The 24,457-nt window shown below is 47.4% G+C and overlaps 1 protein-coding gene across 2 annotated transcripts in view; it reads left to right on the top strand.

Moving 5' to 3' along the window:
- FERMT3 (FERM domain containing kindlin 3) overlaps positions 1-24,457 on the top strand; it is a 333,595-nt gene that overhangs the window by 258,473 nt on the left and 50,665 nt on the right. For both annotated transcript variants that reach the window (XM_068261020.1, XM_068261019.1), the window contains exons 9-10: positions 8,128-8,177; positions 8,269-8,393. In XM_068261020.1, coding sequence (XP_068117121.1) covers positions 8,128-8,177; positions 8,269-8,393 — 175 coding nt within the window. The remainder of the gene's footprint in view (positions 1-8,127; positions 8,178-8,268; positions 8,394-24,457) is intronic.

Here is a 24,457-nt window from a genome sequence, read left to right as displayed (position 1 = left end):
GGCAGGGTCTGGGGAGAATCTGAGGGGTGGGGGGTGATCAGGAGGGGGCAGTGGGCAGGGGGGGGAGATAAAAAAAAATAGCGTTGACAGATAGTGACAGGGAGTGATTGATGGGTGATTAGGGGGGTGATTGGGTGCAAACAGGGGTCTGGGGGGTGGGCAGGGGGGGGGGTCTGAGGGGTGCTGTGGGCGATCTGGGGACGGGGGGGGGAGAAATCAGTGTGCTTGGGTGCAGACTAGGGTGGCTGCAGCCTGCCCTGGTGGTCCCTCGGACACTGGGACCACCAGGGCAGGAGGCAGCCTGTATAATACACTTTGTAAACATTACAAAGTGTATTATACACTTTGTATGCGGCGATCGCGGGGTTAACATCCCGCCGGCGCTTCCGTATAGCCGGCGGGATGTTGCGGCGGGCGAACGGTGACAGGCGCCGGCGGAGGATCGCGTCATGGATGACGAGATCGCTCCGCCCATGCCCCTACAAGGACCGCCGCCATTTGTCTATACGGCGGTCCTTGCGGGGTGCACTTCCCGGCCGCCTCTGTGCGTTAGGCGGTCGGGAAGTGGTTAAACCCCCTGACGTACCTAGTGAACATGGGAGGCAGGAAACAGAAAAGCTTCCATGTCAACATGCTGAAGGCCCACCATGACAGGGTCAACTATGTGTTGCCAGTGTGCAGCCGGTTAGAGCAGGGAGAGGCAGACCCCCTTTTAGATCTACTGGCTGACACCCACGAGTTGGACGGTGACATAAATGTCATCCCGCAACTCTCTCCATCCCAGACAGAACAACTGCAAGAGGTGCTGGCCCCATACCAGCACACTTTCTCAGGTTTCCCAGGGCGAACCAGTCTGGCAGTTCACCAAGTGGATACAGGAACCCATCCCCCCATCAAGCAATCCGCTTACCGTGTCTCTCCAGAGGTGCAAGCAGACATGCAGAAAGAGGTGAGGGAGATGCTAGAACTAGGGGTCGTTCAAAAGTCCTGCAGTGCCTGGGCAGCCCCAGTTGTCCTGGTCCCCAAAAAGGACCAGACAACTCGGTTCTGCGTGGACTACAGGAAGTTGAATGCCATCACTACTACAGACGCCTACCCCATGCCTCGCATCAATGAGTTGTTAGATACACTGGCGGCCGCCAGGTACCTCTCAATCATGGATCTGAGCAGGGGGTATTGGCAGATACCGCTTGCGCCTGACGCGAGGCAAAAGTCGACCTTCATCACCCCTTTCGGCCTCTTCGAGTTCACGATGATGCCCTTTGGGATGAAGAACGCACCTGCCACGTTTCAACGGGCCGTGAACGACCTGCTGGAGGGAATGCAAGGGTTCACTGTAGCGTACCTGGATGACATTGCAGTGTTCAGCCCCACCTGGGAAGAACACCTCAAACACCTGTCTCAGGTAATAGAGAGGCTGGCCAGGGCCAATCTGACGGTTAAGCCAAGTAAGTGTCAGATTGGCATGACGGAGGTGCAGCACTTAGGTCACCGGGTGGGGGGTAATACCCTGAAACCTGACACGGGAAAGGTCGACGCCATCCTGGCATGGCCTCGGCCTATCACGAAGAGACAGGTCCAGGCATTCCTGGGGACTGCTGGCTACTATAGGAAATTTGTTCCAGCCTATAGTACCCTCGCAAAGCCCCTGACCGATGCCACTAGCAAGAAACACCCCAAAATTGTTAGTTGGCCCCCCGAGTGTGGGAACGCCTTTCAGGCCTTGAAGCAGGCACTCGCAAGCGCCCCTGTGCTTCAAGCCCTGGATTTCAGTTGTCGGTTTATTGTGCAAACCGATGCCTCTGACTACGGTCTTGGCGCAGTCCTCAGCCAGGTGGACGGAAAGAGAGACGAGCACCCTATTCTCTACCTGAGCCGGAAGCTCCTGCCCTGAGAGGTAGCCCATTCCACTACTGAAAAGGAGTTCCTAGCGATTGTGTGGGCCCTACAGAAACTGCAATCATATCTGTACGGCTGCTCCTTCACGATTATTACCGATCATAATCCCCTGAGTTGGCTGAACCGCACTGCTGGGACCAATGGCAAGCTCTTACACTGGAGCCTGTCATTACAGCAGTACGACTTCACGATTCAACACAAGGCAGTCAGCCGACACCAGAACACCGACGGGCTATCCCGTTAAAACGGGGAACTAGACCAGATATCGCAGGTTAGTGGCAACGACACACATCTTGCTGATGCATGTCTATCTGCCTTCACCCCAGGGGGTGCTGTCACGGAACAGCCGTGAGAAACCCGGGCGAATTGGAAGGATCCGCGCAGTCCAATCTCTGATCGCTTTCAGGCTAAATTTGTGCAGCCATTGCAGCGATCAAAAACTGACATTTCTGAGTTTTTAAAAGACTGTTCTTTCCCTCCTTCCACCAAAAGGCAGGAGCCTGCTGCAGAGTGTCCCCGGCATCAAGCTGTGCTAATGGCCCATTCATCAGATGGAGTCGATAAGCAGCCTGGCAGAACCAATTTATTGGGGAAAAAGTCAGACTCTCTTGCTACAATCCCAACAGGGGAGCTGACATGTAGCTGTTGCCCTAAGCTTCAAAAGGAGCCTTTACCTAGAAATGACCTGCTGTAAATCCCAGATGTATATAATATTCCATAAACTGCTATATGTGTCATATTTCCTGTATTGCCAGGCTGGCAGGCTCCTCAAACTCCCAGAGCATGCTGGGCCTGGTCTGGTGCTGGTTCTGAAAACGTTTCAGAACATTCTGAGGTAAAGACTGCCAGTTAGGCAATTCGAAAGTGCCCTGATAATACCACAGGAGTCCTACCCCTAATGTTTGGTATCAGGCTGCTGGGTAAATCGAGACAGACCTAAAAATGTTAGTAAATCTGCCCTGACCTGTACGGTTCTGTGAGATAGAGCCCATATATGGTTAGATATGATTTCTGGTCCCCAGGACAAGGGGAGGACTCATCTCATATTCTAAGGGGGTGTGTGGCTCCCGCCCTCACTCCCTCCTACTGGATCAGGGGCATAAGAATGGCAGAGGAGCCAAACTCAGTGTTCTCCACTTTGAACAACATCCTGATTATATCCTTGCCAGCTTGAGGACATGCTGGAACCTGGTTTGTTTGGACTTTGCTACTGAACTGAACCAAGAACTTTATGATTTTCCCAGAACGGACATATTTCCACAAACCCTAAGTATTTTCTCCCTTTTTATTTCATACTGGCTATCAATGTTTCAATAATTGTTGATTTTAATGATTGTCTGTATATATTAATTATTCATATTGCATATTTAATAAACGACGTTCAAACGTCCTTTGTTTATTCAGCCACCCTGCTATTCAGCTGCACAAACTGAACCCAGACTTCTGAAGAGACGCTACTATTGTTTTGTTGCTAGCTAGACAGAATAGAGTGTGTTTAACCGGTTTTATTTGTAGATCTAGGCTCAGCAAGTCAGTGGGTGCCGCTGTCCCATGATAACAGCGGTGGTGGCAGTTATACCCTGAAATAGTGTGTAAGTTGTAAGTACCGTACCTCACAGGCTCCCTTCTGGTCGGTCTGCTGCCCAAGTTCCAGCGGTTTCCGTGCACCGATTGCGACCACAGCTTGCATGGTCTGTGTGCTGGAACCGATTGGAAGGCAATTTGCGGTCTGGCCACCAGGGGTCCTGTGACAACCGGCTCCATAAATAGACCACCTGTCATCAAAATTTGCTGATGCTTATACCCCTGAACAGAACATCTGCGTAGACGAGTCCCTCATACATTTTACTGGGCGCCTTGGCATGAAACAGTACATCCCAAGCAAGCACGCCCGGTATGGGGTGAAACTGTATAAGCTCTGTGAAAGGGCCACAGGCTATACATCTCATTTTAGGGGGTATGAGGGAAAAGACTAAAAATTGGAGCTGGTCGGATGCCCTAACTACCTGGGGAGCAGTGGCAAGATTGTGTGGGACTTAGTGTCACCTTTGTTCCAGAAGGGGTACCATCTTTATGTGGACAACTTTTACACAAGTGTGGCCCTCTATCAGCATTTAAAGATAGAAGGAATCTGCTGCTGTGGCACCGTGCGGCCTAGTCGCCGGGTTTCCCCCAACGGCTCGTTAGTACCTGGCGAGCATGGGGGAAGAGGGCTGCCTTGTGTACTGATGACCTGCTCGCGGTGAAATGGAAGGACAAGAGGGACATTTACCTTCTGTCCACCATTCACACAGACACGACAGTGCAAATTCCACGGGCAACTGCGGTCACTGAAAAAACCCTCGCCGTCCACGACTATAATGCTACTTGTGGTCACTTGTGAGGTTTCTATACTGCCCTGGCATTTTAGGGGCCCTAAGCCGTGAGGAGTAGTCTAGAAATCAAATGCCTCAAAATGACCTGTGAAATCCTAAAGGTACTCATAGAACGTTGGGCCCCCTAGCGCACCTAGGCTGCAAAAAAGTGTCACACATGTGGTATTGCGGTACTCAGGAGAAGTAGTATAATGTGTTTTGGGGTGTATTTTTACACATACCCATGCTGGGTGGGAGAAATATCTCTGTAAATGGACAATTGTGTGTAAAAAATCAAAAAATTGTCATTTACAGAGATATTTCTCCCACTGAGTCCTATGAGCACCTTTAGGCTTTACAGGGGTGCTTACAATTTAGCACCCCCCAAAATGCCAGGACAGTAAACACACCCCACAAATGACCCCATTTTGGAAAGTAGACACTTCAAGGTATTCAGAGAGGAGCATAGTGAGTCCGTGGCAGATTTCATTTTTTTTATGTCGCAAGTTAGAAGAAATGGAAACTTTTTTTTTTCTTTTTTTTTGTCACAAAGTGCAATTTTCCGCTAACTTGTGACAAAAAATAAAATCTTCTATGAACTTACCATGCCTCTTAGTGAATACTTTGGGATGTCTTCTTTCCAAAATAGGGTCATTTGGGGGGTATTTATACTATCCTGGAATTCTAGCACCTCATGAAACATGACAGGTGCTCAGAAAAGTCAGAGATGCTTCAAACTGGGGAAATTCACTTTTTGCACCATAGTTTGTAAACACTATAACTTTTACCCAAACAAAAAATTTCCAATAAGTGTCTATTTATTAATCAAAGACATGTAGCACAATAAATGTAGACAAAATGTATATAGGAATTTTACTTTATTTGAAAAATGTCAGCACAGAAAGTAAAAAAAATCATTTTTTGGAGAAAATGCGTGTCTTTTTTGATGAATATAATAAAAACTAAAAATCACAGCAGCAATCAACTAGCACCAAAAGAAAACTGTATTAGTGACAAGAAAAGGAGGTAAAATTCATTTAGATAGTAGGTTGTATGGCCGACCAATAAACCGTTAAAGCTGCAGTGGTCTGAATGGAAAAAAAGTGTCTGGTCCTTAAGGGGTTTTAAGACTGCAGTCCTTAAGTGGTTAAACAAAAACAAAATTGTTGTTACAGCTGATACAAATCCTAATATAAATCTGCACTGTTTCTACTTCCTGATTCATGGATGCAGACATATTGTTAACATCCTGTGCTTTCAAATGAACTTATTTAACATCTCTTATCACCTTTTGTCCTGTGCAAGAGTTCAGGTCCACTTTAAGACAGATAGTGCCTGTGGCCCGTTCACATCACAAACGCGGATGGCTATGCGTGCGGAACGCAACGTATGTGAACGCACGCCATTTGCATTTGTGTGCGTTGCATGGCTGATCCCATCACTGAAAAGTGAATGGGACAGCCACGCGTTTTTGCTAAAAATGCGTGCAGCATGCGTTCCCGGACCGCACAGGTCCGGAACGCATGCAGTGTGAACATCAGACAGTGCACTCTATGCACTGTCTGATGTCGTGCGTGCCGGCCTCCCGCACGCGTTTCCAAAACGCGGCTGGAAACGCGTGCAGTGTGAACGGGGCCTGTAAGTTTGTATTATTAGCTACTAATCATTGCTTTGAATTCACAGGTAACTGCATACATTGAATATATCAGAAGTACAGGGGCGTAGGGCCTGTGGTCGCAACGGTCGCCACGGCGACCGGGCCCGGCTCCTGAAGAGGCGGGGGAGGGGCCCGGGGGGGCCCCATGTGTTTTTGTAGTGTGCGACCGTGCGTGCTATTGGGAGGGGGGAGCCGCAGCTGCGGGGAGGACAGCCCGACCTCTCCCTCCCTTCCTCTCCCCGGCCCCCCCCCCCCTTCAAATGCAGAGTGCGCGGCGCACGGAAGCTCTGTAGGCAGAACTCACCTCCGTCCCTGCGTTCCAAGCGCCGCTGATCTCCTCCCGCTCTGCATAAATGCTGTTACACACTGCTTCCTGCTAAACAGGAAGCAGTGTGTAACAACATCTATACAGCGGGAGGAGATCAGCGGCGCAGGGACGTAGGTGAGTTCTGCCTACTACAGCGCTTCCGTGCGCCGCGCACTCTGCATCTGAAGGGGGGGGGGGGCCCGGGGAGAGGAAGGGAGGGAGAGGTCGGGCTGCCCTCCCCGCAGCTGCGGCTCCCCCCTTCATTATGGGGCACCTACCTACCTACCTACCTACCTACCTACCTACCTACCTACCTACCCTGGGGGGCAGCTACCTACCTAACCTATCCTGGGGGGCAGCTACCTACCTAACCTATCCTGGGGGGGCAGCTACCTACCTAACCTATCCTGGGGGGGGCAGCTACCTAACCTATCCTGGGGGGGGGGCAGCTACCTACCTAACCTATCCTGGGGGGCAGCTACCTACCTAATCTATCCTGGGGGGGGGCAGCTACCTACCTAACCTATCCTGGGGGGCAGCTACCTACCTAACCTATCCTGGGGGGGGGGGGGCAGCTACCTACCTAACCTATCCTGGGTGGGCAGCTACCTACCTAACCTATCCTGGGGGGCAGCTACCTACCTAACCTATCCTGGGTGGGCAGCTACCTACCTAACCTATCCTGGGGGGCAGCTACCTACCTAACCTATCCTGGGAGGGCAGCTACCTACCTAACCTATCCTGGGGGCAGCTACCTACCTAACCTATCCTGGGGGGGCAGCTACCTACCTAACCTATCCTGGGGGGCAGCTACCCACCTAACCTATCCTGGGGGGGGCAGCTACCTACCTAACCTATCCTGGGGGGGGCAGCTACCTAATCTAACCTATCCTGGGGGGCAGCTACCTAATCTAACCTATCCTGGGGGGCAGCTACCTAATTTATCCTGGGGGGCAGCTACCTAATTTATCCTGGGGGGCAGCTACCTACTCTAACCTATCCTGGGGGGCAGCTACCTACTCTAACCTATCCTGGGGGGCAGCTACCTACTCTAACCTATCCTGGGGGGCAGCTACCTACTCTAACCTATCCTGGGGGGCAGCTACCTACTCTAACCTATCCTGAGGGGCAGCTACCTAATCTAACCTATCCTGGGGGAAAGCTACCTAATCTATCCTGGGGGGCAGCTACCTAACCTATACTGGGGGGCACCTACCTCATCTAACCTATACTGGGGGGCAGCTACCTAATCTAACCTATACTGGGGGGCACCTACCTATCTAACCTGGGGGCACTTACTTGTCTAACCTGTATTCAGGGCACCTAGCTAGCCTATACAGGTGGCAACAATACTGGCTACCTATATTGGAGGCACCTACCTAACTAACCTATACTGGGGGCACCTACCTATCTAACCTATGCTGGGGGCAACTATTCTGGCTACCTATATTAGAGGCACCCACCTAGCTAACCTGTACTGGGGGCACCTATCTATCTAACTTATACCGGCGGCGCCTGCCTATCTAACCTATACTGGGGGCAACTATACTGGATACCTATGCTGGAGGCACCTACCTGGCTAACCTATACCGGGGGCAACTATACTGGCTTACCTATGCCTGGCTACCTATACTGGGGGGATCTATATCTGGCTATAGGGATTCGGATATGTGTGTGTGTCGGGTGTTGCCGGGGGAGGGGGGCTGTTGTTGCCGTGGGGGGGCCCACATCCAGATTCCGCATCGGGGCCCAGAGGTTTGTAGCTACGCCACTGCAGAAGTAATTATGTACTGTAGCGAGCTGTAAATAGAAAATTAAAGAGATTTTTAGCTCATACAGTTCATGGTCACATTATATTGTTCTTTTAAAACAATTCACAGTATTTGTATAATTGTATGCCTCTTTAACAGGAAGGCATTGAGCTTGAACCAGAACTCCAGGAGTATCTGCGAGTATTCAGGTGACTATAAGGTTTTCTACCTAATATTAGTGTATTTAAATCTTGTGCTGAGTCCTTAAATCATGTAAAAACTATGTTCTATTACCACTAGGCCACGAAAAATGACTCTGAAAGGTTATAAACAGAATTGGGTGCTGCTAAAAGGAACCAATGTGTCATGTTATAAGAATAAAGAAGAAGCCAGAGGGGAGCCACTGATTCTGCTGGCCCTGAAAGGTACTAAACAAACTATAACATTTCAGAAAATCACAAGTTTAATACTAATATTGGCTTTAGAGTTGAACATATATAGAGAACATTGGAAAAACAGGCCTCATTTTAAGGCAGGTGGCAAGAATGAGAACATGATTTATGAGGAGTAGGGATCAAGATGGTAAAAAACAAAACAAAAGAGAGAGACAGCCAGGAAAGAAAAAAGCTACAGTTATGCCTGGAACACACCATGCAATTTCCAATCAGATAGACAGATCAAATCGATTATTTCCAAGAGGTCCAATATGATTTCTGATCACTTCTATACAAAATCGATCAGAAAAACTATCAGAAATCAGAATGGAACAGTCGGAAATAATTGATTCAACACATCTATCTAAAGGGGAAATTGCATGGTGCTTACCAGGCATTAGGAACCAATGAAAAATAGGTACAGACAGGGGCAAACCCAGGATTTTCAAGGGGGGGGGGGGGGGGAGGGTAATTCCTGAAAAGGTCTTTCCCAGCCATCCACAATGCAGTATAATAATATGGTAGGACATCATGCTGGGTACACATAATGCAATTTCCCATCAAACCGACAACAATGCTTGGCATTTTACACAATTACCTAACTTGTTATCAACCAGTATTCCTAAGTCCTTCTCCAAATCTGATGTTCCCAACTGTATGCCATTTATTTTATATGGTGATCTACCATTGGTACTTCCAAGGTGCATAAGTCTATGTATGAAGTTTGGATTGCTATGGGTTAATATATGGTGTGGTATTAAAACGCACTACAGAAGCTTTTTTGGTGTGTGTTCATGCAGATTAACACAGTCTGTAGTAAGTGGAGTGTGCATTAAATTGTTATCAATTCTAGCTTCAATGCAATAGCCATGCACTGATAGTGCAAGGTCCCCAGTGTTCCTCTACTGTGAATGAGTTCTAAAACTTAAACAACCATAATTTGTATATTATTAGCACCAGTGGCAACCAATAAGGTTGGCATTATTATGCTAATTGTAAATGTCCGTTTAATACTTGAGCTTTCTAACTAGCTCACTAGTTACTCCACAGTAATCCAATACTTTTTATCATGCATCCAGCATTATATATATATATATATATAATCATTTCATAAAAATAGTGTTGATGACAAAAATAAATGTAGAAGGTGGTGCTGTAGACAAATTCATTGTTTAATATTCATAAAAATGTGACCAGAATAACAGCAGTACTATGAATGTGTATTGCTAAATCTTACAGGAAATTTGGTAACCCCTTTTCCAAGAGATCCTGTAAAGTGCAAATTTAAGATCTGTTTCTGTGTTTCTGAAGAACACGCTTCATAAAGAAATGAGATCTACATGGGTGGTAACCTAATCTAAGTGGAAAAACTGACATATTGTGAAAACCACATAGATGGTAATCTAATCTGAGTTCCAGAGCTTCCGTGGAAATACTGGTGGGTAGGAATTCCAATTTACCGCAACAAGGAAGGAAGATGATTCATTATCTTTAGTTGGCTAGAGAGGATTCATCAGCTTGTTAACAGTTCTTTAGTGAAACTCATTCCGGAGAACAGACAAGCCTAATGATATCACATATGATCTGCCTGTTTCTCAGGGACATTTCTAGCTCTTATGTCACTCCAGGCAAGCAGCCCTGTGTCACTCCCAACCCCCCCCCCCCCCCCCGGCCGGATTTGTACTCTTAGGCGCCCAAGGCCACTGTCACCATCTGCCACCCTAGCAAGATGACCCCTCACCCCTTCCCTCCAGTATAGGTAGCAAGAGGACTCCTCTCCCCTTCCCTCTAGTCAATGGTGCTCAGCAAGATTTCGGATATCTGAACTACCCAGATAATCCAAACTTTTTCCACTATCCGAACCTTGAATAGCAATTTGGATATTTTTTAAAATCCGAATAGACTATCCGAGCAAACTTGGATTTCCTATCTGAAATCCGAAATCCAGAGAGAGACCTCCGAAAGGGGTTTTTGCCATTTTAAGAGTATCTAGTATAGGTAGCCTGATGACACCCCCCACCACAGTATAGGCAGCCAGATGACCCCTCCCCCCTTTCCCTCCAGTATAGGTAGCCAGATGACTCCCTTAATCCCTCCTTTTGCCACCCCCCTTTCAGTATAGGTAGCCAGCTCACCTTCACACCGCAGCAGCCATCAGTGTCACTCATTTCTCTGCTCATATCCAGTGCAGAAGCTTCCTCTTCCTTTCCGTCTCCAAAGCTGCCCAAGTCCATAGCTGCTGGCCACAATGCAAACGTGCACAGAGAGCAAGGTGGCTGCTGCACAGGCGGCTAGCAGCAGAGTACCATGATCAGGCGCTCGCCTGATCCCAGTGGCGTACCTAGGGCATTTGACACCCGGGGAAGCAGGGCTAGATGGAGGGGCTGTGGAGACAGTGGTGGGGAGGGGGGACATTTTCCCCCACCCTCACCTGGGACCCCTCCTTCTGCCTCTCTCTTCCCCCTCCAGAATAGCGGCCCCAGTATAGCTAGTATAGTTGCCCCCAATATAGCTAGTATAGTTGCCCTTAGTGTAGGTAATATAGTTGCCCCCAGTATAGCTGCCCCCAGTATAGCTAGTACAGTTGCCCCCAGTGTAGCTAGCAGTTGGCTGATTGTGTAATGGTTAAGGGCTCTGCCTCTGACACAGGAGACCAGGGTTCGAATCTCGGCTCTGCCTGTTCAGTAAGCCAGCACTAATTCAGTAGGAGACCTTTGGCAAGTCTCCCTTACACTGCTACTGCCAATAGAGCGCGCCCTAGTGGCTGCTGCTCTGCTCTGGCGCTTTGAGTCCGCAAGGAGAAAAGCGCAATATAAATGTTATTTGTCTTGTCTTTGTCTAGTATAGTTGCCCCCAGTGAAGCTAGTTGCCCCCAATGAAGTTAGTATAGTTGCCCCAGTATAGTTAGTATAGTTGCCCCAGTATAGCTAGTATGGTCGCCCCAGCCAGTATAGCTAGTATAGTTGCCCCCAGACAGTATAGCTAGTATAGTTGCCCCCAGCCAGTACAGCTAGTATAGTTGCCCCAGCCAGTATAGCTAGTATAGTTGCCCCCAGCCAGGATAGCTGCCCCCAGTATAGCTAGTATAGTTGCCCCAGCCAGTATAGCTAGTATAGTTGCCCCAGCCAGTATAGTTGCCCCCAGTATAGCTAGTATAGTTTAGTTGCCCCCAGTATAGCTAGTATAGTTTAGTTGCCCCCAGTATAGCTAATATAGTTGCCCCCAGTAAGCTAGTATAGTTCCCCCCAGTAAGCTAGTATAGTTGCCCCCAGTATGGCTAGTATAGTTGCCCCCAGTATGGCTGGTATAGTTGCCCCCAGTATGGCTGGTATAGTTGCCCCCAGTATGGCTGGTATAGTTGCCCCCAGTAAGCTAGTATAGTTGCCACCAGTATGGCTAGTATAGTTGCCCCCAGCATAGCTGGTATAGTTGCCCCCAGTATGGCTAGTATAGTTGCCCCCAGTATGGCTGGTATAGTTGCCCCCAGTATAGCTAATATAGTTGCCCCCAGTAAGCTAGTATAGTTCCCCCCAGTAAGCTAGTATAGTTGCCACCAGTATGGCTAGTATAGTTGCCCCCAGCATAGCTGGTATAGTTGCCCCCAGTATGGCTAGTATAGTTGCCCCCAGTATGGCTAGTATAGTTGCCCCCAGTATGGCTAGTATAGTTGCCCCCAGTATGGCTAGTATAGTTGCCCCCAGTAAGCTAGTATAGTTGCCCCCAGTATGGCTAGTATAGTTGCCCCCAGTATGGCTAGTATAATTGCCCCCAGTAAGCTAGTATAGTTGCCCCCAGTATGGCTAGTATAGTTGCCCCCAGTATGGCTAGTATAGTTGCCCCCAGTAAGATAGTATAGTTGCCCCCAGTATGGCTAGTATAGTTGCCCCCAGTATGGCTAGTATAGTTGCCCCCAGTAAGCTAGTATAGTTGCCCCCAGTATGGCTAGTATAGTTGCCCCCAGTATGGCTAGTATACTTGCCCCCAGTAAGCTAGTATAGTTGCCCCCAGTATGGCTAGTATAGTTGCCCCCAGTATGGCTAGTATAGTTGCCCCCAGTAAGCTACTATAGTTGCCCCCAGTATGGCTAGTATAGTTGCCCCCAGTATGGCTAGTATAGTTGCCCCCAGTATGGCTAGTATAGTTGCCCCCAGTGTAGGTGCCCCAGGAGGGAGAAGCAGGGCTAGATGGAGGGCTGTGGAGGCAGCGGTGGGGAGGGGGGAAATATCCCCCCCCCTGCCTCACTTGGGACCCCTCCTTCTGCCTCTCTCTTCCCCCTCCAGAATAGCGGCGACAAGTGCGGGGCGGCCGGAGGCGCATGGACAATTACTTACCTGATTTCCGCGTTCCAAGCGTGGAGCGCAGCATCATGACGTTACAGGTCTCCGCCTCCAATGCCGCCCACTGTGCTTCCTGATTAGCGGAAGCACAGTGGTTAGTATAGTTAGTATAGTTATCACCTTAATCCACCTCTGGATGCACAGGGGGCCACAGGGGAACTGAAGATGGCACAAGGAGACAGAAGGGGACAGAAAGGAACACCAAAGGGAGCAGGAGGAAGCACAAACACCCACGCAGCATTGTTTTGTTTGGGAGAGGAGTTCAGGGGTGTGGCTTAGTTTGAGGGCAGAGCTTAATCAGGAGCATGGCGTTCCCCAGGACTAATAACACTTCAAGCTGTGGCCTGGAATGCATATGCCTAAAAATGCCCCTGCTGTTTCTTGTGCCTTTCTCCCAACCAGCTACCTAATTTGTGAGAATGCAAAGAGTATCAGCTCTGATTGGCTGTGAGTCTGGGGCATAAGGCACATGAGACAGATGGAAGAACATATCAAGTAAGGTAATCTCATAGCTCCTAACTGTCCCTTTTTCGGAGGGACAGTCCCTTTTTGGGAGCCCTGTCCCTCTCTCCCTCTTTCCTCCTCATTTGTCCCTCTCTCAGGACTTTGTCCCTCTTTCTATGTAAATATATATATTTCTATACTAAAAATGTGTTTGATTGACTCTAAACTTTATTCCCAACCTTTAAATTGATAGATTACTAATTTTAAAATGTTACTATGAAGGAAAATAAACCAGGATAGAAAGGACCAGTGTGATTTGAATTATAAAACAACATATATTTCTTATGACATCTTTATGGTATGCGTGACTGGAGGCGTGGTGAGGGCGTGGCCAGGGTTGTGTCAGGGGCATGGCTTAAGTGTCCATTTTTCTCATCTCAAAAAGTTGGAAGATATGTAATCTGTCTGCTTGTGTGACCTGTGTCAGTGAGATCTATTGCTGAGGGTTCTTTCACACTTCCGTCGTTGTGTCCTGTCGCATTGCACAAACTTGGCACGTCACTACGTAGAAGCAATGATAGCTCTATGGGGCTATCAAATTGATTGGGGTGCAGTGCATTAACAGTACCACATGTGCATTAACCCCAGAAGTGAGGCATACTTTCATTGTACTGTTTGCCTCACTGTATGGTCCCACCTCACCGTTACCACACGGTGCAAACTTTCAGAAATGCTGTGGTGTGATTGAAGAAAAGTCGCATCGCAACTTAAGGAGAAGCTGAAGTGAGAGGGCTATGGAGGCTGCCATATTTATTTCCTCTTAAACAATGCACATTGCTTCGCTGTCCTTATGATGATCTGTCTCTAATACTCTAAAGCCCATAGACCCTGATTAATTATGCATATCAGATGTTTCTAACAAAAATCTGACTAGATTAACCGCATCTTTGATTTAGGTGTGTGATTCAGACACTTCTGCAACCAGAGAGATCAGCAGGACTGTCAGGCAACTGGTATTATTTAAAAGCAAATAAATATGGCAGCCACCATATACCTCTAGCTTCAGGTTCCCTTTAATGCTACATGTATGAAAGGGACCTAAAGGGGGCCATACACTAGGCGACCTACCAACCAATCGACCATCCAATTTGATTATTATAATCGAAGTGGATGAAAATTGGTGCTGCCAACTGCATGCCTGACCAACAAAGCGACCAATTTCAGGACAGAAATTAGCCGCACGGCGCATGCTGGAAAATTTTGGGCCAAGGTTGGTTGGTCGGGAGCGCGGCGGTTCGGCGGCCGAATTGCGAACGAGCGACGAGACAACGAAACCCCCGCCACTGCCGCTGCAATGTATAAATGTATGCAGTGTGTAGTGCATTTATACATTACCTGTCCGGTGTCAGCCTCCACGCGGTTTCCGTCCATCTCGCCGGGTTCCGCATACATGCCGGTGGTGCTCTGACGTCACAAAGGTGCATAGCGGCTGCCGTCAGACGCTATGCACTGCTAGCGTGTATGCAGCTTACCCGGCGAGATGGATGGATGGACCCAGCGAGTTGCTTCAGGACAGGTAATGTATAAATGCACTACATAATTTACATACATTTATACATTTTTTGGGGCAGTGGCGGGGCGGGCAGCGGCGGGGTGGACAGCGGCGGCTCAGCCGATTCCCGGATAATTTCATGCTGAAATCAGATGGGAATCGGCCTGTAGTGTATGGGCAGATTCGATTAGAGACATATTTATCTCTAATCAGATTCGATTAGAGATCAATTTGTCTCTTGGTCAAATCTGCCCATATTCGTTCTAGTGTATGGGCACCTTAAAGCGGAATATAACCCAGCATTTCAACTTTGCTCTAAAACATTATTTACAGCATATTATATGCAACCAGCATTTTTTTTTTTACTAGACCAGCATTGGAAGGGTTACACACAGCGCTTTAAAGTTCCGTGGAGAGAAATGCAGACGCATCCGAAGTTTAGATAGGTACATTTAAGTAAACACAATGTAACAGTCAGAGAGTGTGTTAAATTCACACAAGTCTGTCAACAAGGGGTTTGTACCATCTTCCTTGTAGATGTGCTGAGATCTTCCATTCTCAGGCAGTGGTTACAATTTTTCAATTGTATTTAAATAAAATTCAAAAAACAATTATCCAACCAACACATATATGCTAATTAAATCAGAGACCAGAAGCCTCTGCTTTGTGTAGAACATTCCTCGCCCTAATTCGAAGTTGTTACAGAGGCGCCCAAAGATTAAAATCGCTACAACTTAAAATTCTAAAATGGGGGGTATTGGATGACTTCCCTCCCCAATGAAGACAATTTGCAATTTGTTCAAAACGACATGATTTATTCTTACTCCACAACAACACTTTGCAACGCGTTTCATGGGTCTACTGCCCGCTTCCTCAGGCAACATAAAAATGGGAGTACTAAAAACGAAAATATACATACATAATTTATAAATGCCATCCACTTCCTTAAGTTAAACCACAATATTAGAAACCACAATATTAGGATATAAGAGCCTTAACATATATCTATATATATCTCTCATTATATTTCACTATGAACTCTATAAGCACTATAAGTACTCTGTAAGCAAGTGCGCTCCTTATCACCATTAAAACAAAGGGGCCATCTCAACCTATAAATCAATCAATCACAGCATAAACCAATCAATCACAGCATAACCCCTACAATGAGTATATATCTCTAGAGGTGTGCATATGACTACATTGTATTACTACACCTATAATACATGTCCCCCCTTGATGATAATTTATGGTAGCAAATCGTCATTGAACTACCTTTGTACATATGCACTCCCTCATCAATGCAGCCGATACCTGTGAATAAATGAATACATAGTGGCTTATGTCAAATGTCCAGGAGCGGGTTTGGCGCCTCTGTAGCTTGTCTGCACCCAAACTCGCTCCTTATATTCATTGCAGGGTGTGGGGAAAGAGTCAATGGGGCGCGCTCGTATTCCCATGCCGGAGGCTGAGCTCTTCCGGCGGATGTGACGCGCATGTTGTAAACACGCCGCCCTATGTTCCTCTACGTTGCTATGGCAACCCTCCGTCGCGGATGTGGCGCGGATGTGACGCGCATGTTGTAAACACGCCGCCATACGTTCCTCTATGTTCCTATGGCAACCCTCCGTCGCAACCACTCTCTGCGCTCCAGAGCCCGGAATCGCTAACTGGAGCGCAGGAGTATGGTGGCCGCATGCAGTGGGATGTGGCTCTGCATTAGCTTGGATCTTTCTGTCCTGCCTCTACAAACTGTCCATTGTCTTGCGCTCCATTGCCTTGCTCTTGTCCCTATACTAGTTATTCTTATATATTGTGGGATTCAATAAATAGAAAAAAGCAAAAATAAAATAAAATAAAGTAAACATAAAATAACAAAAGAGAAAAACAGAAGAGGGAAGGGGAGAGGGGGGGGGGGGGGTGCAAATGTTAATGATGATATAATAAAATGATAATAATAAATAATAAAAATTAATAAATAATAATAATAAATAGTGAACTTGCCATAAAGATAATGAATCATAAATAAAAAATAAATCATAATAGTGAAAAAAACAGCTACAGACTTAAATAAGAAATTATAATAAAACGTATAAATAGAGGATATGATTACTCTACACCTCCTCTACTGTACATCGGGGTACAGTCTGACTGCATCCCATAAACAAATAAAAACATCTATATCCCCGATTAAGCAACATACATCCATAAATGTGTATGTGCCCTGCACACAATCCCATGGGTGTACACGATGTACCCAATGACTCAACCGTCAGGTGAACCCATGTACAAACATATATACATTATTTATACATACACGCCCACCCTTATGTGATCTCTGTGCGTGTATATATCCAAAAGGGGGCGGACCATTACACCGGGCTTAAAAGGAAAAGGGGGGGGGGAGAAAGGAGGGAAGGGCGGAGGTGGGGGAAAAAAAGGGGGGGCCGAGGGACACATTGGGGAGGTCCAAGGGAAGAAGATGGAATGGGCTAAGAATTTGGATTCCTAGGCTTCAATTCATCAAGCATTACCGCATTCGGTAATGCTAAAAACAGCTGACTTAAGGGAGCACTTTAGAAAATGTTAATTCATCAAAGCTGTTACCGAATGAGAAGCTGAAATGACACAGCAATGAGATAAATTACCGACATGTGCTCAACAAATGTTAATTCATCAAGGTTCCCACATTCGCTAACACATTCGGTGTTTATCTCAAGCTCTCCCCTGTCGTTACAGGCTTCGAAAGCCTTCTGTGTGAATGTTTTCATGATTAGCAGGAGCAGGCAGCCAATAGAAACAGCCCCTGTTCTCCTGCAAGTGCCGCTGATAGGTCACACAGGCTTCTCCACACAAGCTTTCAGACCCCAGGCAGTGAGCAGAGAGAACGGGTCAAAATATATCCCCAGATTCCCTTCGGTGGTGTAACCCTTTCAGGCCCTGTTTGATAATGCAAAGATGCTGGTGGTGAAATCACCAAGCATGGCATTTGTAATGTCTCCAGGAAGTTCATCTACGTTGTGGCAAATAAATAAAATGTTAAGAAAGACTGATGGACAGATTCAGAGCTGCAGAGGCAGTACAAGTAACAGTAACTATAACACCTTTACATGTAAAGGGATGTCTGGATGCCTTCTATTGTTATCAGCTTGTAACAACACAGGGACATTCCAAGCTGCTCTGCACCACTCTGCTGTTATCTAACAGCCTTTGATGAATTGAAGCCTAGTAGTTCGGTAACTTAACGAACCTCTACCGCACATGGGAAAATATTGATGAATTAGCACAGTGAAGTGTAAAATACCGAATGCGGTATTTTAAGGACTGGGGTTTTGTTATCGAACACCCTTTGATGAATTGAAGCCAAAGTCATCATAATAATGTAATACAATAAATATAAAAGTTATAAAAGAGAGTGGCTGTGAGCACATTCCTCCCCTAGAGGATGATGTAGAGGATCTGCTACTTTTAATACGGTTTCTCTAGTACTTCATTTAGACCATTGGGCACTAAAGTTTTCAAAGTTTGGATCCAGAATATTTCTCTATTTTTCAGTTGGTTAATTGCATTATGTCCCATTGGGTTAATCGTTTCTAGGGCTTGGAATGACACTAGTGCTGGGTCACTATTGTGAGTATATAGGAAATGTCTGGATAATCCATGTGTAAGTAACCCCTTAATTATATTCCGCTTATGCTGGCCAATTATTTCGCGAAACATCTGGGTTGTGCGCCCCACATATTGCATACCGCATGGACAGGAGGCCACATAAATTACGAATCTGGACTCACAGCTAATATGTCGTGTTATAGAGTACTGAATCTTGTTGGTGTATGATGTGACCTGGTTAGTTTCCACCAGAAAAATACAGGCCAGACAGCGCTTCTTCTGACACCTATGAACCCCTGCGGGTTGTACGGATCCATTAAGTCTGGATATGTTTTTTAATTTACTGGGAGCTAAAAGATTTTTGAGATTCGGTGCTCTTCTAAAGGTGACCATGGGTCTCTCTGGGATATTCTCTTTCAAATATGAGTCTTGTTTCAAGATGTCCCATCTATTGTTCAGGATGCTCCTAATATTTTTATGTTGAACACTATATTTAGTTATAAATCTAACTATGTTCTCTGAGTTTTCAGGTGTTCCTAAATGGGTATTCTGTTTAGTTTTCTGGGATCTAGCTCTGGATCTTGCGTCATCTATCAGGGTTTTGGGATATTCCCTTTCCCGGAATTTATTTGTTAAGATTTTAGCCTGTTCATCGTAATCTTCTATTTTGGTACAATTTCTGAAGATACGCTTGAACTGATTGTACGGTGTGTTGAGTGTCCATGGCTTATGGTGGAAGCTTTTAAAGTGTATGTACCCATTGGCGTCCACTGATTTAAAAAATGTTTTTGTTTTTATGTGTCCATCCTCGTGAGACAACAATAAGTCTAGAAACTCAATTGTTTTTTTATCGTATTTAAATGTAAATGTTAATCCTGCTGTGTTCCCATTTAGATGTTTAATGAAAAGGGGGATGGTATCTAGTATCTACCTCCCCCTTCCATATGAAAATTAAATCGTCTATATATCTTTGATACATGACTATGTTATCTCTATATGGATTGTTTTGATAAATGCATGTCGATTCTAACAAACCCATTGCCAGATTCGCGTAGCTGGGGGCGAAGCTACTGCCCATCGCCGTCCCTCCCACCTGTTGATAAAATTTGTCCATAAATGAGAAGTAATTGTGTGAAAGTATGAATTTTACACACTCCAACAGAAAATCCTTCTGCCCTACTGGCATGAGATCATCTGTATGTAGATAATGGGCCACTGCTTTTGTTCCAAAATTGTGTGTGATGTTGGTGTACAGTGCTGTAATATCACAGGACACCCACACAAAATCAGAATCCCAATCTCTATCCTTAAGTATACTGATTAGATGTTGTGAATCCTTTGTATAAGATTCAAGTTTGTGCACGTATTTTTGGAGGTGTTGATCTATGTATTTTGAAAGTTGGCTTGTTACCGAGTCTATACCAGAAATTATTGGGCTTCCCGGGGGGTTCACCAGGCTCTTATGAATTTTTGGTAAATGATAAAAAAATGGGATATTGGGGTTCTCTGTAATAATAAAGTTTTTTTCTTGTTTAGTGAGAAAACCCTCTAGAAGACCCTTGTTAATGAGCTGTCTTAGCTCCTTCTTGTAGTCATTTGTGGGGTCCTGTATGATTACCTGATAGTGCATTGGATTCTGTAATAGGCGTAATGCCTCTCACATAATCGTCTCTGTCATGTACAACAATACCACCCCCCTTATCCGCTGATTTTATAACTAACTGGGGGTTTTCCCTTAGTTGTTTAAGGGCTGTTTTTTCTATTTGGCTCAGGTTGGAGGGATAGGAGATGTAATCCTGGCTCAGATTTTGTAAATCTTCCACTACTAGGGCATAAAATGTTTCAATAAAGTGCCCTTTTGATGCTGTGGGATAAAACCGCGAACGGCCCTTCAGGGATGTGGTTATACATTTCTCGAGTTTTATTTCCTGATCATTAAAGGTAACAGTGGGTATTGTGTCAGTTTGGGTGATTATCGGCCTAGTATTTGCTTCAAGTTTTTTGAGTGCAAAATGCCTTTTTAGTGTGAGTTTCCGCACAAAGGCGTTTAGATCAGTAAAAGCTCAGACAATTGGGAGGTGTTAGTGGGACAAAATGATAACCCTTTATTCAACAAATTAATTTCTTGTTGATTCATTGTGTAGCGGGACAAATTGAAAATGGATTTGGTTTGGAGTTCGGGGGTGTGTGTAGGATTTTGTTTCTTTTTTCGTCTCCCCCCGCCTCTTGAGCCTCGCTTTCTTCGTTTGGGAAGGGGCTAAAATAGAAGCGCTCAAAGCCCCGACAAGAACCTGGCAAGTGCTATAACACAACCCACACAGTGTAGTAGTCTGAAGGGGGATAACACTAGTGAACAATCGGATTATTTTTTAGAGCTACCACTCACACTCACGAGTACGCTATCAGATTCCCTGCACAACCATCTTTGCTATCGGTCAGAAAACCACTGCTGTCTACAGTCCCAATCACTCTCATCTGACTGGGCAAGAATCCTGTAGGCCTCTTCAGCGGAATACCCCTTTCTTGCCATAGTGGACTGCTAAATTTAGGGGGTATTCCTCTGGGACTACCCAGGAAAAAAATGCACCTGTCTAGCAAACGGGAGTATTTGTAAATTAAACAGCTGTGATCACTCAGTTTTGGAAAAAAAAAAACTGATCACGCCGCAGCTATTGTATTGTTTCTGCAGTGATCAGAATTTAAAAAATTCTGTCACTGCAGTGGGGCAGGCTGAACGCAAGTGCAGCCGAACGATCAGGCCTGATCGGGCAAACACCGCGTTTTTAGTGGAGCTTACACTAAGGTGACCCTAACGTACTGATATAGATCTGACTGTGATCAATACTGATCACTTACAGATACTATATAGTACCAATGATGATTAGCGACAGTGATGATGCTAATCAGCGACTAATTAGTGACTGCGGTGTGGTGGGCTGGGCGCTAACTGACCCTAACTACATAACAAAGGGGCCTAGCTAACTAACTAGCCTAACTGTTAATACTAGTGATACTAAAGGCGTGTACACACATAATAAATGCACAAACAGGATGAAACGGCACCCAAAGGATAATAAAATGAATTAAAATCTATTAAGTAAATAAGGTTCGAGGTAGCTTACCTTAACCTCCCTGGCGGTACAAAAAATCCGCCAGGGGGCAGCGCAGCACCTTTTTTTTTTTTTTTTTTTTTTTTTAAAAGCATGTAGCTAGCCTAGCGCTAGCTACATGCTTCCCCCCTCCCTTCGCTATCCCTCCCACCCCTCCGATCGCCGCCGGCGCTTTTGCCCTGCAGGGAATCCCGTTCTGAACCGGATTCCCTGTATGGGCTTCCCCGTCGTGACGTCGGCGGGTGCTCCGATCCACCTCTCAGCGCTGCCTGGCACTGATTGGCCAGGCAGCGCAAGGGGTCTGGGGGGGGGGCGACGCGGCGGATAGCGGCGAATCGGTGGCGGGCGGCGGCAATCAGGCCAAACACGCAGCTAGCAAAGTGCTAGCTGCGTATTTGGAAAAAAAAATTATGTAAATCGGCCCAGCAGGGCCTGGGCGGCACCCTCCGGCGGCTTACCCCGTGTCCAGCACGGGGTTACCGCTAAGGAGGTTAATGAAGACAAATACATATATAATAGCACTGGCAATGCGTTTTGTGGGTCTCCGCCCACTTTCTTAGGCCAAATCAAGTGTCACGCCATGTTCAGAGCCAGGAATAAAGGCTGGCTATGAACATGGAGTGGAACTTGATTAGGCTTAAGGAAGTGGGCGAAGACCCACGAAACGCGTTGCCAGTGCTATTAAAGATTATTCATTTATATATGAATTTGTCTTCATTGAGGTAAGCCACCTCAAACCTCATTTATTGTATAGATTTGAATTCATTTAATTATCCTTTGGGTGTCTTTTCATCCTGTTTGTGCTTTTCTCCCCGTTATTGCATCAGGGGTTCAATCCCATTCCCTTCCATCAAATAACTAGCAGTAGAGATGGGCCGAACGGTTCGCCAGCGAACGGTTCCAGGCGAACATCGGGTGGTTCGCCTTCGCCGGCGAAGGCGAACTTTCCCGGAAGTTCGATTCGCCCCATAATGCTCACTCAATGAGCATGGCCCGGGCCATGGCATCACAGCTCCTTCCCTACTTCCTGGTGCAGGAGGGGAGTGACATGCGGACGCTGCTCCAATTTGGCATCCCCGAGTGGCAAGTCCCCAGTCGCCACTATTTTAGCCATCCCTGCACTCCACAAGTTTGTGGTGGAAAACGTGGCCCGTTCGCTCGACTACTCTGTGGGCAAGCTGGTCCACATGACCAATGACTCGCGGAGTAGCCGATTTGGGACAGGTCGCTACCTGTCCTTTAGGGCCCACTGGTTGACACTGGTGGAAGGGAGGGAGGACAAGAGCGCTGCAGCCCAGTTAGTGGTGCCACCATGCGGGATCAGGGGGGATGCAGCAGGCTTCTCTCATCCCATTCCCTCCAAACCCGGAAAGCAAGCCCGCCTCGGCAGCAGCAGCGCCAAGCCTCTGCACTGCCAAGCGCTGCTAAAATTGGTGACCCTCGGGAAGGAGAGGCTTACGGCCGCCAACGTCCTGGCTGCCCTCAGGAAGCAGGAGCGGAGGTGGCTGACCCCCAGAGGCCTGGAAGTGGGGTATGTGGCAGCCGATAACGGGGCCAACCTGGTGGCTGCAGTGCAGCAGGGAAACCTCCAGCACATCCCCTGCTTGGCCCACGTGCTCAATCTTGTGGTGCAGCGCTTCCTGTGCACCTACCAGGGGATGAGCGACCTGCTGCAAGATGCCTGGGTGGTGGTACGTTTTTTCCGCCAGTCAGCCACTGCCTCTGCACTCCTGTCCACCTTACAGCAGCAATACGGCAAGCCACAACACCGCCTGATAATAGACATGCCAGTTCGCTGGAATTCAACTCTGGCCATGTTGGAGCAGCTGTGTCAGCACAGGCTGGCTCTTAGGGCCTACATGTTAGACCCAATTGTCCCCAGCAACCAGCAAGTCCCCATCATCACTGTGACTCAGTGGACACTGATGCAGCAAGTATGCCTGGTGCTGAGTCCCTTCCTGGAGGCAACGAAGATGGTCAGTGAGGAGCGGGCCTCTGTGTGTCAGTGGGTGCCCATGGTTTGTCTGCTGGAGCAGGCAATGGGAAATTTAATTGACCATGGGGAGGAAGCCCTGAGGCAGCTGGATCAGGAGCAGATGGCAGCACAGTCCAGCTCAGAGGAGGGCTCACAGGTAGTGGAGGAGTTGGAAGTACCTAACCTGAATAATGATGAGGAGGAGCAGAGCGCCGCAGGCGTTGTACGGGGATGGCAGCTTGGGGAGGACGACACGGCACAGGAAGAGGACAGGTATGTGCTATGGGACAACGACGAGGATGATGAAGATCTTGCTGGCAGGGCCCACTTGTTTCCTATGGGTCTGCACATGTTGCGCTGCCTTCGCAGGGACCCACGGTTGATCCAGATGCGTTCAAGGGAGGACATCTGGATCACCTTGATGCTGGACCCACGTCTGAAGGGGAAGCTGGGAGACTTCATGACGCCACCCACCACCGAGCAACGCACAAGGGAGTTGCAGGAGGCCCTTGTGCGCAGACTACTAGAAGCATTCCCCCAGCCTTCCACCCCCATTGTAACTGCTCTGCCAACCCAGCAACAGGTGCCTGACATCGCCACCACCAGCAGCACAACAACCACCACCAGCAGCAGCAACTGGCGCCCCGGAAACCTGAAGAGCCTAAGCAAGAGCATGTATGCAGTGCAGCAGCCCAGAGCAGAGGTGCCAGCCACAGCATCCACCTCGAACCAGCACCAGCAACGACTGACCAGCATGGTGGCTGACTATATGGGGTGATTCAGCGGGCTCAATGACACCAACAACAGACCCATGGACCCCTTGGAAAACTGGGTCAAGAGACTTGACATCTGAAAGGAGCTTGCCCAGTACGCCCTGAAACTCCTGTCCTGCCCTCCTTCCAGTGTCCTCTCTGAGAGATGCTTCAGTGCGGCCGGTGGCTTGGTAACCGAGAAGCGCTCTCGGCTCTCCCACGCTTCTGTGGACAAACTCACCTTCCTGAAAATCAATCAGGCTTGTGTGGAAGGTG

This window comes from Hyperolius riggenbachi, chromosome 11 (genome assembly GCF_040937935.1).
Source record: "Hyperolius riggenbachi isolate aHypRig1 chromosome 11, aHypRig1.pri, whole genome shotgun sequence".
Lineage (NCBI taxonomy): Eukaryota > Metazoa > Chordata > Amphibia > Anura > Hyperoliidae > Hyperolius > Hyperolius riggenbachi.
Note: the sequence above shows the minus strand (reverse complement) of the source record. Positions and strands in the feature narration are given on the sequence as shown.